The sequence below is a fragment of the Urocitellus parryii genome, chromosome 8 (assembly GCF_045843805.1).
Source record: "Urocitellus parryii isolate mUroPar1 chromosome 8, mUroPar1.hap1, whole genome shotgun sequence".
NCBI lineage: Eukaryota > Metazoa > Chordata > Mammalia > Rodentia > Sciuridae > Urocitellus > Urocitellus parryii.
The window spans coordinates 153,961,442-153,975,640 of NC_135538.1; the positions used below are offsets into that span (position 1 = coordinate 153,961,442).

At 46.3% G+C, this 14,199-nt stretch overlaps 1 protein-coding gene across 2 annotated transcripts; it reads left to right on the forward strand.

The window, feature by feature from the left end:
- Positions 1–7,247: 7,247 nt before the first annotated feature.
- On the forward strand, positions 7,248–13,257 carry Znf391 (zinc finger protein 391). Of its 2 annotated transcripts, none has more exons than XM_026414606.2 (4): positions 7,248–7,627; positions 8,450–8,508; positions 10,711–10,929; positions 11,614–13,257. In XM_026414606.2, exon 4 carries the CDS (start codon positions 11,691–11,693, stop codon positions 12,771–12,773), a length of 1,083 nt encoding a protein of 360 aa, XP_026270391.2. In that variant the 5' UTR covers positions 7,248–7,627; positions 8,450–8,508; positions 10,711–10,929; positions 11,614–11,690; the 3' UTR covers positions 12,774–13,257. The 2 variants fall into 2 exon arrangements, with proteins under 2 accessions (XP_026270391.2, XP_026270393.2); XM_026414608.2 differs by lacking the exon at positions 7,248–7,627 and adding an exon at positions 7,821–7,936.
- Positions 13,258–14,199: the final 942 nt, after the last annotated feature.

The window sequence follows — 14,199 nt, forward strand, 5'->3', positions numbered from 1 at the left end:
GTATGTGCCTGGGAGTGCTCTGTGGGTTTTTCCAAGGATAAGGGTCACGCCCCCTTCCTTAGGACAGCCTTGAGGTAGAAGCTGCTGTTATTTATTTATTTTCAAAAATGGAGTCACATCAGTTTCTTATCTTCATTTTAGTGTAGCCCAATTTAACCGTTTGTGATTTCTTTTCAATTGTTTGTCTCTACTGTGAGGCCACAAAGACACCTCGATGTAGCCATCTTGTCAAAAGGCATGAAAAGTTAATTTCGGCTATACTATCAATTACTGCGATTTCTAAACTTGCTTGGAATGACTGCTGCCGAAGTCCGGCTGCAGCAAAATAACCCAGGGGTGACGAATAACTTGTGTAGATTGATACAGTAGGAGAGGGAGCCGTTTATTGTAGGGCAACAGAGCTATTTATACATTTTGCACAGCTTATCTTAATTAGCATAAACTAGATACATCAGTCAACCAATAAGGAATCTCCACACTTAATGGCTCTCTTTTGTTACTTCTCAAACCACTCCCTCTGGCATTTTGCCAGGCACCATCCAGACTTGTTTAGGAACTCTAACATTCCCCTGGCAAAATACCTGGTGTTATTTTGACTTGTTTACAGACTCTAACAGACTGCTGGTGCCTTGAACTCACCCATGCCTGTTTTTCCCTGACCAGATAGCAACCCTCTCTGAAACTCTAGTGTCACCTCATAAATTCTGGTTTTTCCCTAACCAGGTAACAACTCTCTCTGAATCCTTAGTGGCACTTCAAAAATTCTAATGTTGGAATCTAAATTTACTCCCTAAGTGCTGAACCATTTAGACCATTAACCTACTACCTGCCTTTGTATTATGTTTGTCAAAATCCTGTTATCTGTAAGTTCTCAAGACACTCCCCTTTTGCAACTTTTTGTGCTATAAAGCTGTGCTCCTAGAAAGCTGGAGTGCTGTCTTCTATTCCCATGGATTTGGGGAGAGACAGGCCCTGCTGGACAGAATTACAAGCTTGCTTTAACTGGATTTAAAGTTGAGTCGATGGTCATTTCTTTGCATGGTGGTTTAACAATCCAAAAACTTTCCTGTTACGATTTAGATATTAGCTGTCCTTTCAAAGCTCATGTGTAATACAATGCAAGAAAGTATAGATGTGCAATGATCGCATGATGAAAGTCTTAACCTCATCAGTGCATTAATCCACTTGAATGGATTAAGTGGGTGGTGACTGTGGGCAGGTAGGATGTGGCTGGAGAAGGTGGGTAACTGGGGGTGGGACCCTGGAGTTTATATTTTGTCCCTGGTAAGTGGAGCTCTATGCTTCTTTGTTACCATGTGCTGAGTTGCTTTCCTCCACCATACCCTTGAAGCCAGAATTAGACAGGCAGTGAGTAGAGATGGGTAAATTGAGTCAGGTCAGATCGAGTCAGGCCAATTTTAAGTGAGTCCAGCAAGTTGGAGACTGAGGGAGTGAAAAGTTAATTCCTTCAGATCCCTTATCAAGAACCTGCCCCTGCTCCAACCTGTTGCTAAGGTCACCTGTCCCAGGAGTTGCCCCTCCCTACAGGGAGCTAGAAGGTTGTTATTTCATGTGTCCTGGGCTGCTCCACCCTGCCCTTCCCCCTTCAGCCCACCTGTTCCCACCTTTCAACCATCCCTCTAAGCATTCCTGGGCCTAGTCACCTGGGCCTAGTCACATCTGCAGGAAGGAGAGAGATAAGGGGAAAGGCAGGAGAACAAAGGAAGCCTAGGACCTATAAAAAGGGCAGAACACCTTGCTTCTAGGGATACCAGGACACCAGCTATGGCCCCTTCTCTCTCCCGGGAGAAGTCTATGTTTCCCCTTTTTAAAATAAACCCTGGTTTATGTGCTTGCCTCGCGTGCTTCTCTAATGTTCAAACTTCAACATGTGAGAAAGCAGAACCCGTTATGATAACCAGCGGTATCACGCTTCTGCCCTGATGTTCTGCTGTCTCAGCTTGGGACCAGAGCTGAGCAGTGAGCCAAAGTAAACTTTTCCCTTTTCTACATTGCTCTAGTCAGGTCTTTTGGTTGTAGCAGCTAAAGCTGACTAGAAAACTGTGAAAGCAGCACTTAGAGGGAAATCTATAGCATTAAATGCCTGCATCAGAAACAGGATTAAAAAGAATAAAATGCCTAGGGACAAATTTAAACAAGGAGGTCAGATTCAAAAACTAAATATTGCAGGCACTGTGTTAATCTGGGATGCAAAGAAAAGATCACCGACTCCGATTTTAAATCAAATTAAAGCAAGCTTGTAGTTCTGGCCAGGACTATCCCTCGGGAAAACCCTGGGCTGGAGAACAGTACCCCAGCTCTCTAGGAGCATAGTTTTATAGCACAAAAAGTTGCAAAGGGGAGTGTCTTGAGAATTTACAGATAACAGGATTTTGACAAGCATAATACAAAGGCAGATAGCAGGATAATGATGTACATGGCTTAACATTTCAAGGTAGGAAATAAATTTAGATCCCAACACCAGAACTTGTGAGGCGTCACTAGAGTTTCAGAGAGGGTTGCTATCTGGTCAGGGAAAGCCAGGCATGGGTGAGTTCAAGGCACGGACAGGAATTCCAAACAAGTTTAGAAATTGCAGTAATTTATAGTAAAACAGAAATTAACTTTCCATGATTTTGTGATGAGATGACTCCCAAACTTAAGGTGGAATTAGGCTGGGTTCATCAACTACTCAAAGAAATTAAAGAACTCCTAAGTGAATAGAAAGTTTTGCGTTTATGGATTAAAAAAAAAAAAAAAAAACTACTACTCTTATAAACTGGGCATGGTGGTGCACACCTGTAATCTCAGCAGTCTGGAAGACTGAGGCAGGAAAATTGAAAGTTCAAACCCAGCCTCAGCAATGTATAGAGTCCTTAAGCAATTCAGCAAGACCCTGTCTCTAGTAAAATACAAAAATGGGCTAGGGATATGGCTCAGTGGTTATGTTGTAGGGACAGATGAGGCAAGGCACTGAAGATAGCAGGAAACCGTTTTATTTGGCTGCAGCCAGGTTCAGAGGGCACAGCTTTTGCTGTAATCAATCAATCCCCTAAACCCCAAGTTCAGGCAGTTTCAGAGTTTTATGTAAGGAGAGAGGCTCAGAAGTTCACAGTCTGCAGAAGTTCACATAAAAGTAGCTTTTTCTTTCACTGTTTTGGGCAAGTTAACCCTTCAAGGATGAAAGAAAAGTGACCACAACACTTGGAGCGACCAAGAGATCTTTATTGGATCAGTGTAAAAGAGGAGAAAGAGAGAGAGAGAGAGCAAGAGAAGAAAGAGAGAGAAAGGGAGAGCGAACGCAAGACAGGGAGACAGAGAAGGCAAGAGGGGGGGCCCCGGCAGGAGGGAGTTTTTATAGCCAAAATTTCAGGGGGTCTCTGAGTCTGCAAGCTGCCTTGTTAGCGTACAATGATTGGATCACACAGTAGTTGCTAAGGGTGTCATCTTCTGCCTTCAGGCAGATGGGGCAGGGGTCAGATGTAGGTTTCTGTTGCACCAGACCAGTGGGGGTCGAGTGTTCAGCCTTGAGTGGGGTTGAGTGTTCAGACTTGAAAACAGGTGATAAAGGACCAGACAGAGGGGGGTTTGAGTGCATGGTTATCCTGCGGCTAACACTCCTTCAGCCTGCCCTGCAGACAACTTAGTTCAGCCTGTCCTGCACCTAACAAAGGACAACACCTGAGAAGGGGAGAGCTTCTTCTCCCCTTCCTTTCCTCCCCCTGCCAGCTGTTACTGAAGCCAGATTTAAAGTTAGGTAGTGAGTGTAGTTAGGTAAATCGGGTCTAATACCGAGTGAAATCTAAAATGGAGGCCATGCTGGGAATGACTCAGGGAAAACAGGACAACTCATGGAATGTTAATGAAGTCCTGAAGAGGCCCTAGGCCAAAGTCCACCTGGAAGAAGTATTAATGAATAGCCCCTGCAGATTTGGAGATAGCCCATCACAAAGGAGTGATAATGAAGTCCTTCCTGCTCAGACCACTTCTTTGGCTCACCTGTGTCCCACCCCTCGGGCCTTCCCACCTACATTCCATCACTGAAAGAACTATAAAAAGGGGAGACAACTGCACGTCCACGGATTCCACCTCCTGGGTCCCCTTCTTCCTCCGGGAGAAGTCTTTTCTTCTGTCCTTTAATAAATTTCTTTTTTTTTTTTTTTTTTTTTTTTTTTGCACAACATCTTTGTTGGTATGTGGTGCTGAGGATCGAACCCTGGCCGCACGCATGCCAGGTGAGCGCGCTACCGCTGAGCCACATCTCCAGCCCCCTTTAATAAATTTCTAATCTCTACTCTGACCTTGCCTCGGCGTGCTTCTTTGGTGTTATTCTTCAACTTCGGGGAAGCAAGGACTCGTCACCGGCCAACAGCGGTAACATTACCATGGAGCCCAATTGTAACTTATCTTAAAAATGTAGACATCTCTGTGAAGCCCAGCCCAAGGCCAGAGGCTTGTTTGCTCATTTCTACAAACTATGATACTCTATATGTTTGTGACAAACTAGTAAGGGGGTGTCCAGCACCTGGAGTGCTGGTATCTTCCCTGCCAGTGGCCAAGTAAACCAGGGCAACATGAAAATAGGAAGTTTATCCTCATTGAACTCTTTTGGAGAGACTCTTTTGCTGACAGTCCTAACATCAGCCATGGTGAAGATTTCTGGAGAAGCCCAGTTAAGACTTTTCTGTGGAGAAAGGGGGTGCCATTTCAGTTATGTGCCCCTGAGAAGGGGCATGACCATAATCCCTAATCTGTGGGGACAGTGACCCCTTGTCTGCTCTGAAATGTGATTTGGGGGCTCTTCCTGAAAATTTGGTACCATCTCCAGCCCTGGTCATTTCATGTGCATGCCCCAAAGAAGAAAGAAGGCCTGTGTGCAATGCTGAGGTCCAGCAGCTGCGGAAGAGGCTCACAAATACTGGGTTAAATTCACGGTAAACTCTTAAGACGATGGCATCACTCAGGTTTTGATACAACATATTGTATCAAAACTCCATTTTTTTTTAGTTATGTATAATTCTATATTCCAATATGTATATATGAAAAGACCCCCGTTTCCCTGTCCAAGGAGAATCACACGAAACACTGGCTGCAAAAAGCAAGAGGTTTGTTTATTGGGACACAGGCGCCTGCGGGTGCCCAGCAGAACCTCAGCCGGAGCTTTGGTGAGCTGGCACACCGGGCTTGGGGATACAGAGATTTTTATAGGGAAAAGGGGCAGTTTTCATGCACGATAAACAATAGGTTTCTTATTGGTTAATTTTAAACCCAGCATATAGATTACCTAAAGGGCAAAGTTGTTTTTCACTGTATGTTACTAAAAAAGAACCACATAAAAGCTACATATTTGCACTCTGGTCCTCCTGTTCCTGCTCATTCAGGCATGCCTAGGGACCTGGTCCTTTGTCCTTTCCCAACCGGTTACACCTAACTAATTATCTGAAAAATACCTCTGGTGCCTGCATAGGTTTGTGACATGCCTTGGTGGTTTTGCAACTAGGCCTGATGTTGTTGGGCTGGGGTCTTTCATATACATAAAATTGTTTTTAAATCAGCAACAAAAAAACTCCGTCTTCTTTACGATAAATGGTATAGACAAAAGCCTTTTAGCTAACATCATACTTAAGATTAAACGCTTTCCCCTGACCATAGGAACAAAGCAAGAAGTTTTGCTCTGACTTCTGTTCAACATTGCACTGGCAGTTCAGCCAATTCAATGAAGTAGAAAAAAATTAAAAAGAAATTAAATCCTCCATAATGGAAAGAAGTGAACCTGTCTTTATTTGTTGATGGCATGATCTCTTTTTAATTCTAATTTGTTATATGACAGTACAATGCATTACAATTCATATTACACATGGAGCACAATTTTTCATATCTGGTTGTATACAAAGTAGAGTCACACCATTTGTTTCTTCATACATGTGATACTGCCTGTTATTGGTGAAGAGTCCTGCTTCCTCACATGTTGAAGTTTGAACATTAGAGAAGCACACAGAGGCAAGCAATTAAAGCAGAGTTTATTTAAAAAGGGGTAACAGGGAGAAGGGGACCATAGCTGGTATCCTGGTATCTCCAGAAGCGAGGTGTTCTGCCCTTTTTATATGTCCTGGGCTCCCTTCATTTTCCTGCCCTCTTCGCCTTCAGTTTCTCCTTCTTGCCTAGCCCCAGGGATGCTCCCTAGGAGGGCCAAAAGGTGGGAAACAGGTGGGCTGAAGGGGGAAGGGCAGGATGGCGCCATCCAGCACACATTAACAATCTTATAGCTCCCTATAGGGAGGAGCAACTCCTGGGATGGGTTACCTTAGCAACAGATTGGAGCAGGAGCAGGTTCTTAGTGGAGGAAGGGCTCTAGGAATTAACATTTCATTCTCCAACTTCTGGGACTCACTCAAAATTAGCCTCCTGGATCCTCTTCTGGGGATACCAGGATACCAGCTATCAATACCTGTCTATACTGACTGCCTAATCCTGGCTTCACCGTATTTAGGATCATGATGTCCAGCTCATTCCACGGTCTTTCCCACCCCTATACCCCCTCCCTTCTCTCCCTCCCCTTTGCCCTGTCTAGAGCTCATCTAACCCTACCACGGTCTCCCCAACCCCATGACGATTCAGCCTCCGCATAGCAGAGAAACTGTTCGCATTTGACTGGAGAATATAATGCTAAGTGAAGTTAGCCAGTCCCCCAAACCCAGCCCGTGTTTTCTCTGATGGCATGATCTTAAAGCAAAACCCCTCCTGAAATTCATGGGGCAAACAGCGGTGCAATTGGAAAGGAAAATAAAGTTGAAACATTTGAACGTCATAACTGAAGAACTTTATCGGAGCCTCCAGTAACCTCGTCAATGTGGTCCTGGAGTAGGGACAGACACAGCCGCCAGGCACCTCCGCGCTCCCCCCCGGCCCTGGCCCACGCCCCGGGCCCAGCAGGAGTCCTCGCGCCAGCCCAGGGCGAGCCCCGGACTCCAGACTCCAGGCTCCGGCGCAGGCGCAGAGGCGAGGCCACCGGTCCAGCTGCGAAACGGGCTCCGCGCCGGCTTAAGCGTTCCGCGCTGGGAACTCCCCGCGGAGGCGTCGTCGCGGACGTGAGTGTCCCCGCGGCCCTTCCGGCCTCCGCGCGCCCGGCGCCGAAGGTTCCGCGGCCGGCGCGGTCCCGGCTGCGGCGGGCGAGCGGGGCGGGGCCGAGGCCCGGGCGGAGGGAGGGCCGCGAGCGGGACGGGGCGGGGCCGGAGCTCGGGCGCGCGGTAGTCGGTCGGGCGCGCGCCGCCCTCGCGGGGTGGACCCCTGCGGCTGGCTCCTTTGTGCACCGCGAAGGGCGCTGCAGAAGCGAGGTCGGTGCCAGACCCCACTCTGGCCTCCTTTCACCTCGGACCGTCTGAGGCTGAAGAGCGGGAAATACCGGAGGCGGGAGCTGGGTGCAGGAGAAAGTGCGCGGGAGTTCGGTGGCCGGAGCTGGTGGGGAGCCGCTGCTGTCCGCGGGGAAGGTCCGCGCAGGGCTGGTCTGTTGCTGGTGGAGCGGCACTGTCTGACCAGTCCACCTGAGAGGAGGACGTCTGTAGGGCAGCGAGGCGGCCCACAGGACATGAGGAAGAAAGCAGAAAAGGAGGGCCTCCTTGCACCTCAGGTCAGAGGGACCCTTTCGGGGAACCTGGAGAAGGGGCATGACCGGAATCCCCGATCTGTGGCGACAGTGACCCTTGGCTGCTCTGAAGTGTGATTTGGGGGCTCTCCCTGAAAATTTGGTCCCATCTCCAGCCCTCGCCATTTCACGTGCCTGCCCCAAAGAAGAAAGAAGGCCTGTGTGCAATGCTGAGGTCCAGCAGCTGCGCAAGAGGCTCACAAGTACTGAGGGCATCGCTCTCTGAATGTACAGCTTCACGATCTTCAGATGAGTTGCGGGAGGAGCTTAGCAGTAATATCATCCCCTTGTGTGGTATATGATATTCTTAGTTGTAAAGGGTTTGCCATATTTTAACATGTAGCAGTCACAGAAGCTTTGTAAGAAAAGATAAGCCAGTATAAGCCATGGCATTTTACAGGGTGGGGCCAGATTTTTCAGAAGGTTGAGTAACTTGCCCAGGGAAGCACAGCCCCGAGCAGGGTCCGTTACCTTCTGTTTTGACAGTTTTGGGATGAAGTAAGGAGACTATTGCCATCCCATGCTCTTTTTGAACTCATATCCCATGTGAGGAAATTGACAAAGAGGTCAGATCACCTAGAATTTCAAGAAAGATTTAGTCTAGATCTGTCCCTTTTATCCTTTATCATCAAAAATGGCCTTTGACTCCAGACAGAAGGACTATTGCTCATTTGCTTGCTGACTGCCCTCGATGTCTTCCTTAGTGTTATCACTACTCTAATGCATCCTCAGGTGATTCTGTTGTCATTCTGTTTCTGGGAAGAGCTGTGGTTATGTCTGGGCATTCATTTTCCTCTTCATCTTTAGGGTTGCACTCAGTTGGCCAGATGTGGACATTACTAGACCATGATTCTGGATGCCTTAGGGTAAGACATTTTCCTTGCTCTGTTGATCAAAAACAAAGCCAAGAAGAGGCCACAGGGGGAAAGGCGACTGTTTACTTCTCCATATCTGTATCCCACATCGATTTTTTTCCTCTTTTCTGAAAATCTGCCTTCATCTTGCCCAGCTGATATTTCTCTTTTGCAGAACTTCTCTTCTTGGAGGAGTCTGCCAGATTTTTCTTCCCAGGGTAGGACTATTGCTCATTTGCTTGCTAACTGCCCTCCATGTCTTCCTCGGTGCGGTCACTGATCTGATGCATCATTAGGTGATTCGAGAACACAGCCTTATGGAGCTGTTTCTTGAATGGTCTTGTCTGAAATGTGGTGGTGTCCCTGGGTTTGAAAGAGTGGTTTCATCTTAGTCTTAACCCATTGGTCTAGGTAGGTAGATAGGTGTCTCAGAGTGTGGGATCCAAAACTAAACTACTAGACATCAGCTTTAGAAAAGAAATCAAGTCCAACATCTTTGCTTTACAGATGAGAAAATATAAAACTAGACTGTTTTTTCCCCCTCTAGTTTCTATTTAGCTACCAATAAGCTATGACCAAAACCCAGATTAGCTGGTCAATGCTGTACCACGGAACGTCTGTCTAACGTTTCTCCAAAGTGTGCTGAGGCTGCCACTGACCTGTCGGGGAGGGATGGAGGGTTTAGTCCTTGGGTTTCACAGATAGGGCTTTTAGTCTGATTGGAATTCACTACATTTTCCCAGGGACAACCCCCCGGAACTGGACACTCCCTAACCTCAGGATACTTTGAAGTCAAGGTCTACTGGTATCCTGGGATCAGGAGTTGAGTTTCCTGGCCACTGAAGGGCCAAAGGACTGGAAGTGTGACTCGGTGCTCTTTTCCTGTCTGTCGAGAAGACCAGATCTATATGCTATAGTACCTCTGAGTCCAGCATTTATCATGTGACTCCTCTGTACTTCCAGTTCATTGTTGATGTTGTGGGACTAACAGTTCCACTCTCACAGAGTTACTGCAAGGAGTAAACAAGTCAGTATTTGTGAATACAGGCTTAGAACAGGCAAAGCAAAAAAAGGACCCTTTCTGCAGGCTGCATCGTTTCCAAGTCAGGCTCCTTTCAGGTTCCTTATTTTTCCTTTCTTCTTCTTCTTTTTTTTTGTTTTCAAGGTGGAAACAATAACATTTTGTGTTCATCATGTGTCACATACCCAAACTTACATAATGCATACTGCAGTCATATATATAATGTACTTACCTAAAATGCAAAACATTTTGAGGCTCTTGTACTATACAATACATACACATTAGTTGGATTAAAATTGCATATCAAACTGGCAGTTTAATAATCATTATACTACTAATAAGCTTAAGCCTGAATCCTGAACTTGAAGTTATGCGGGAATGTCTGTCATCCTTGGCTGCCACTAAATTACAATAGCGGCAATCATTGTAACAATCCAGAAATCCCCCCAAATTCCCCAAACCCTCTGTAGGATGCTGCACTGAAGCCTACGGATCACTATAACTAAAGAATAACAGTGAACTGCCAACAAAATAACTATGGAGTAGCTTAAGGATCTGGGTGGGCTGCAAGAATCAAAGCCAGCCAGGCTCACAGCAGGGCATACTCCTGTTAAGGAACACTGGTGTCATGAAGTTTGCAACTGGATTTTAATGCAAAGGTTCCATTAAAGGTTCCATTAATGGGTTGAAAGGCCACCCATTCAACCCAGCAGTAGGGCGCTTGTGTTCCCTGTTTCCAGTTGAAAGGCAAAATTAGGCATAAGGTATCCTCATGTTGCTCTTGAGGTTCTCAATGTGTAGCTTCTTGGTAGAATCTCCATGTCTTAGGAGATTCCCAGTCTATGAGAAAGGAAAAACTGGAAAACCAGGTAAACTCCCTAATCCAGCAGATCTCAATTTGTGCTGAAAGCAGAAACATTTGGGGAACTGTTTATAGTCCATGGCCTCCTGTCATGCAAGAACTCCAGATAAATTTACAAGAAAACAGTCCAGATGTGCAAGAAGATCTTCAGATTTTCCCGTTTTCCCAATAGAAAGATGCTGGAGCCAGGAATTGTACTAAAATACAAATGCCAGGGCCATCAGATTTACTAGGCTGAGGCAAGGCCCAGATAACCAGAGTGACAAATCACATAAGTGACTTAGGAGTGTGTATGTGTCACCTGTCTTTTGCAAATTCTCGCCTCTTTCAGATATCCAATCTTCAGCTTCTCCTGCCACAGCCTCCGTGAAAGTGCAGCTGCCTTTTCTATAGAGCACGGGATTGAGATGGAGCTGTGAAGAGTGTGGTCGCCAGCACCCGCAGCCTTGGGTTAAATAATCACTCCAGTCAGCAGGAGTCCCAGCATGTGAACTGGACCTGACCAGCTGAAGGAGAACCGCTCTTGAGGCAGCCCACAAGACCAGGACAGGTGAGTGGGATCACCAAAGATCACCCCTTTGGAATTCAGGAGGAAGTTCTGTCCAAGCCTTTGCAGTTACTTTGCTGTGTGTTCTAGGCAAGTTGCTTAGGCTGTTTTCTCAGCCCATCTGTGAGCACATTGGCTGAGATGAGTGCTGGTGCTGGTGAGCTCCTAGCAGTCTGTGACTTTAATCTTCTTTAGAAGACTACCTGAAGTAGTTGAAGTCAGGGAAGATGGTATTTCTGAATAATTGTCACCTTTCAGTGCCAGGAAAATGGCCATTTGAATTCTGATGGCACCCTTGCTGCTTTGCAAGTCTTCCTCTCTTCACCCTGCCCTGGTCCTGTCCTGTGACCAGTCAGCCACAGTAACAGGGCATTTACCAGCAGGTTCTCTCACTGATCGCTGGCTGGCATGTGCACATTTCCTTTTTTTTTTTTGAGTTAGCATATTAAGCAGTCCCTCTTCCCATATTTCTTGATATCTCTGTGCTTATTTTGTCTACTGCCAAAACTGCCACTGCCTCTCTTCTTCTGCTTCTTACTTCTCTTCCATTATCTCACTTTATTTTCTCCTCAGATAAAATTGCTAGTGGGCACGAATTGCAGATTAGTTGTTGTTTTCCCTGATGATTTATTTTCCTTGTGATCCACACTAGACACAGGTGACATCTGCACTTTAAATGTCTTCCAGACAGGGAGATTTGAACTGCACCAAAGTATCAACAACAATCAGTCTGTTTCTGAAGAACTGGAGTTTCAGGATCAGCAATGAAAAGTCTCAGAGGGAATGGTGTCCAGGGTCCTGACAGTGAAGAAGGCTGTAAGAGACAGAGCCATTCATCAAGGCGGGTAAAATGTCCTGCACAGAAAAAACTCTCTTTTGAGAAAACAGCAATGAAGCAAGAATCAGTGACGTTGAAGGATATTTTCAATGGGGCAGGACACCCTGAGTCCACTGACTTTGGACCAAGGTCCAACCTTGGTGTACAACAGAAAATTCCAAAGGGAGATAAATACCCTATATCCAGGGAACACTCCAAAGATAGCCCAGAATTCATTCAACACCCAAAACTCCTCCCACAAAAGAAACCCTGTAAAGGCAACCCCTGTGGGAGGGCTTCTGGACGCCAGTCAGGCCTTATTGTTCACAGGAGCATTCATGGCAGAGGAAAGCCTTTTGGATGCCGCGAGTGTGGCAGGACTTTCAGTCGAAGCACACACCTTATTGAACATCAAAGAACTCACACTGGAGAGAGACCTTATGAGTGCAGCGAATGTGGAAGGGCCTTCAGCCGGAGCACACATCTTCGTCTGCATCAGAGGATCCACACTGGAGAGAAGCCCTACGAGTGCCAGGAATGCGGAAAGGCCTTCAGCCGGAGCACTAACCTCAACCAACATCAGCGAACTCATACTCAGGTGAAGCCTTATGAGTGTGGTGCATGTGGGCAAGCCTTCAGTGACCGGTCAACCGTAATCCAGCACCAACGCATACACACTGGAGAGAATCCCTACAAGTGCAGTCAGTGTGGGAAATCCTTCAGCTGGGTCTCCTCTCTCTCGGAACACCAGAGAACACACACAGGGGAGAATCCCTATGAGTGCAGCGACTGTGGGAAGGTGTTCAGTCGCAGCTCCTCCCTTTCTGAGCACCAGCAGACCCACACTGGGGAGAAGCCCCATGTGTGCAGGGAGTGTGGAAAAGGCTTCAGTCGCAGCTCCTGCCTCAGGACTCACCAGAGAACGCATACCGGAGAGAAGCCTTACTTATGCCATGCCTGTGGGAAGGCCTTCAGTCATAGCTCGACTCTTGTCAGACACCAGCAGCTTCACACTGAGGAGCAATGCTGAGCCTGCACCAGGCTCCACAAGAGCACCTGCACGTCCTCCTCACAGAACGCCTGGATTCAGACACTTGGACCACTAGCCACCCCAGTTTCAACCTTTCTTCCACCCCTTTCTCTGCTTCTTTCCTTCTCCTCCTTCCTCTCACTCTCCCCGAAATGCTCAAATGAGTGATCAGTAAAACAAAGGGATGGCCTTCAGAGGCTAACATGCTCAATCTCGTGTTCTGAAAGGCTCCAACCTTCGCACACACAGCTGCCTGACACTCTGTGGTTTGTCACCTTGATTTTCCATAGGGCTTGAGTCTCCACTCAGTGAATCATGTTTCCCAACCACTTCTGACCAGTTTGGGATAGTGGTATTGAGGCAAATCTCCTGACTTAGAAAAACAGATTTTTCTTGTCTCCCACCCTTGCCTTTTCACCATAGTATTTTCCCTCAAAGAATAATCCATAGTTTTACTAATGTGCCTAACGAATCCTGATTTCCTTTTATTAAATACTTACCAAGAACTTCCTAAAAAATCATAGAGACATTTCGTTCCTTCAATATTTGGGGGGGGGTGCTTTCAGTTGCTGTCCTGTTTTTAAGAACTTTTCTTTTGTTTCCAGACTTCATGAAACTCAGAGCCTCTGGCTTTGACTTTTACCAGTCTGATCTCAAGGATAAACCCAGGACCATTTCTCAATCCTCTTCCTATTTGACATTTGCAGAACTGGCACTTTTGGCCACTCTTCTTAAAACTTGGGCATATTTTAGGATCCAAGATTCTGTGGTGATCCACTCTGCCTTTCTCCTGGTATTTCTCTGAGCAGCAGTGATCATCTCTATGATCTGGGGCAAGGGTGAGGCCAGAATAACTCATTTTATTGGATTATATACTTGAAGTAATTGAATAAGTTTCTTAAAGATAAACGAAAATTCGTTTTCAATTCATATAAAACATCAAAGAGAACTAAGTAGACACTGAATGCCTATAACTGTTGCTTAGTACGGCTTCACTATTCCCTATGATCAGTCTGCCAGATCTTTGGTGAAAGGGCTTAGTAACTGATTTCCAGTGCCTTGGGCCTATATTATTAAGTAAATGCAACATGCTGCCCTTTCTTCCTGACTTTACTTAGCTGGCTTATTAAACTACCACTGTGTTAAAAATTAGTCCATAGCTTTGCAGAGTTCCCAAGAAAAAGTTCAGACACCTTTACAAGGCCTTTCATAATTGGGTCTGTTTATTTACTTATTTCCCATCAGCTCCCCAAGGCAGTACATGTGGGCAGACCCATCCTCTGTCCCCACGACACCTTCTTTTCACACCTTCTTTTCATGGTAATCCGTGGCACCTTTTACATGTCCCACTTTCTTCTCTGTATCTCCAGAAATTCTACACAAGACCCCCGCTCACATCCTGTCTCCTTTGTGACACTTTTTCTCC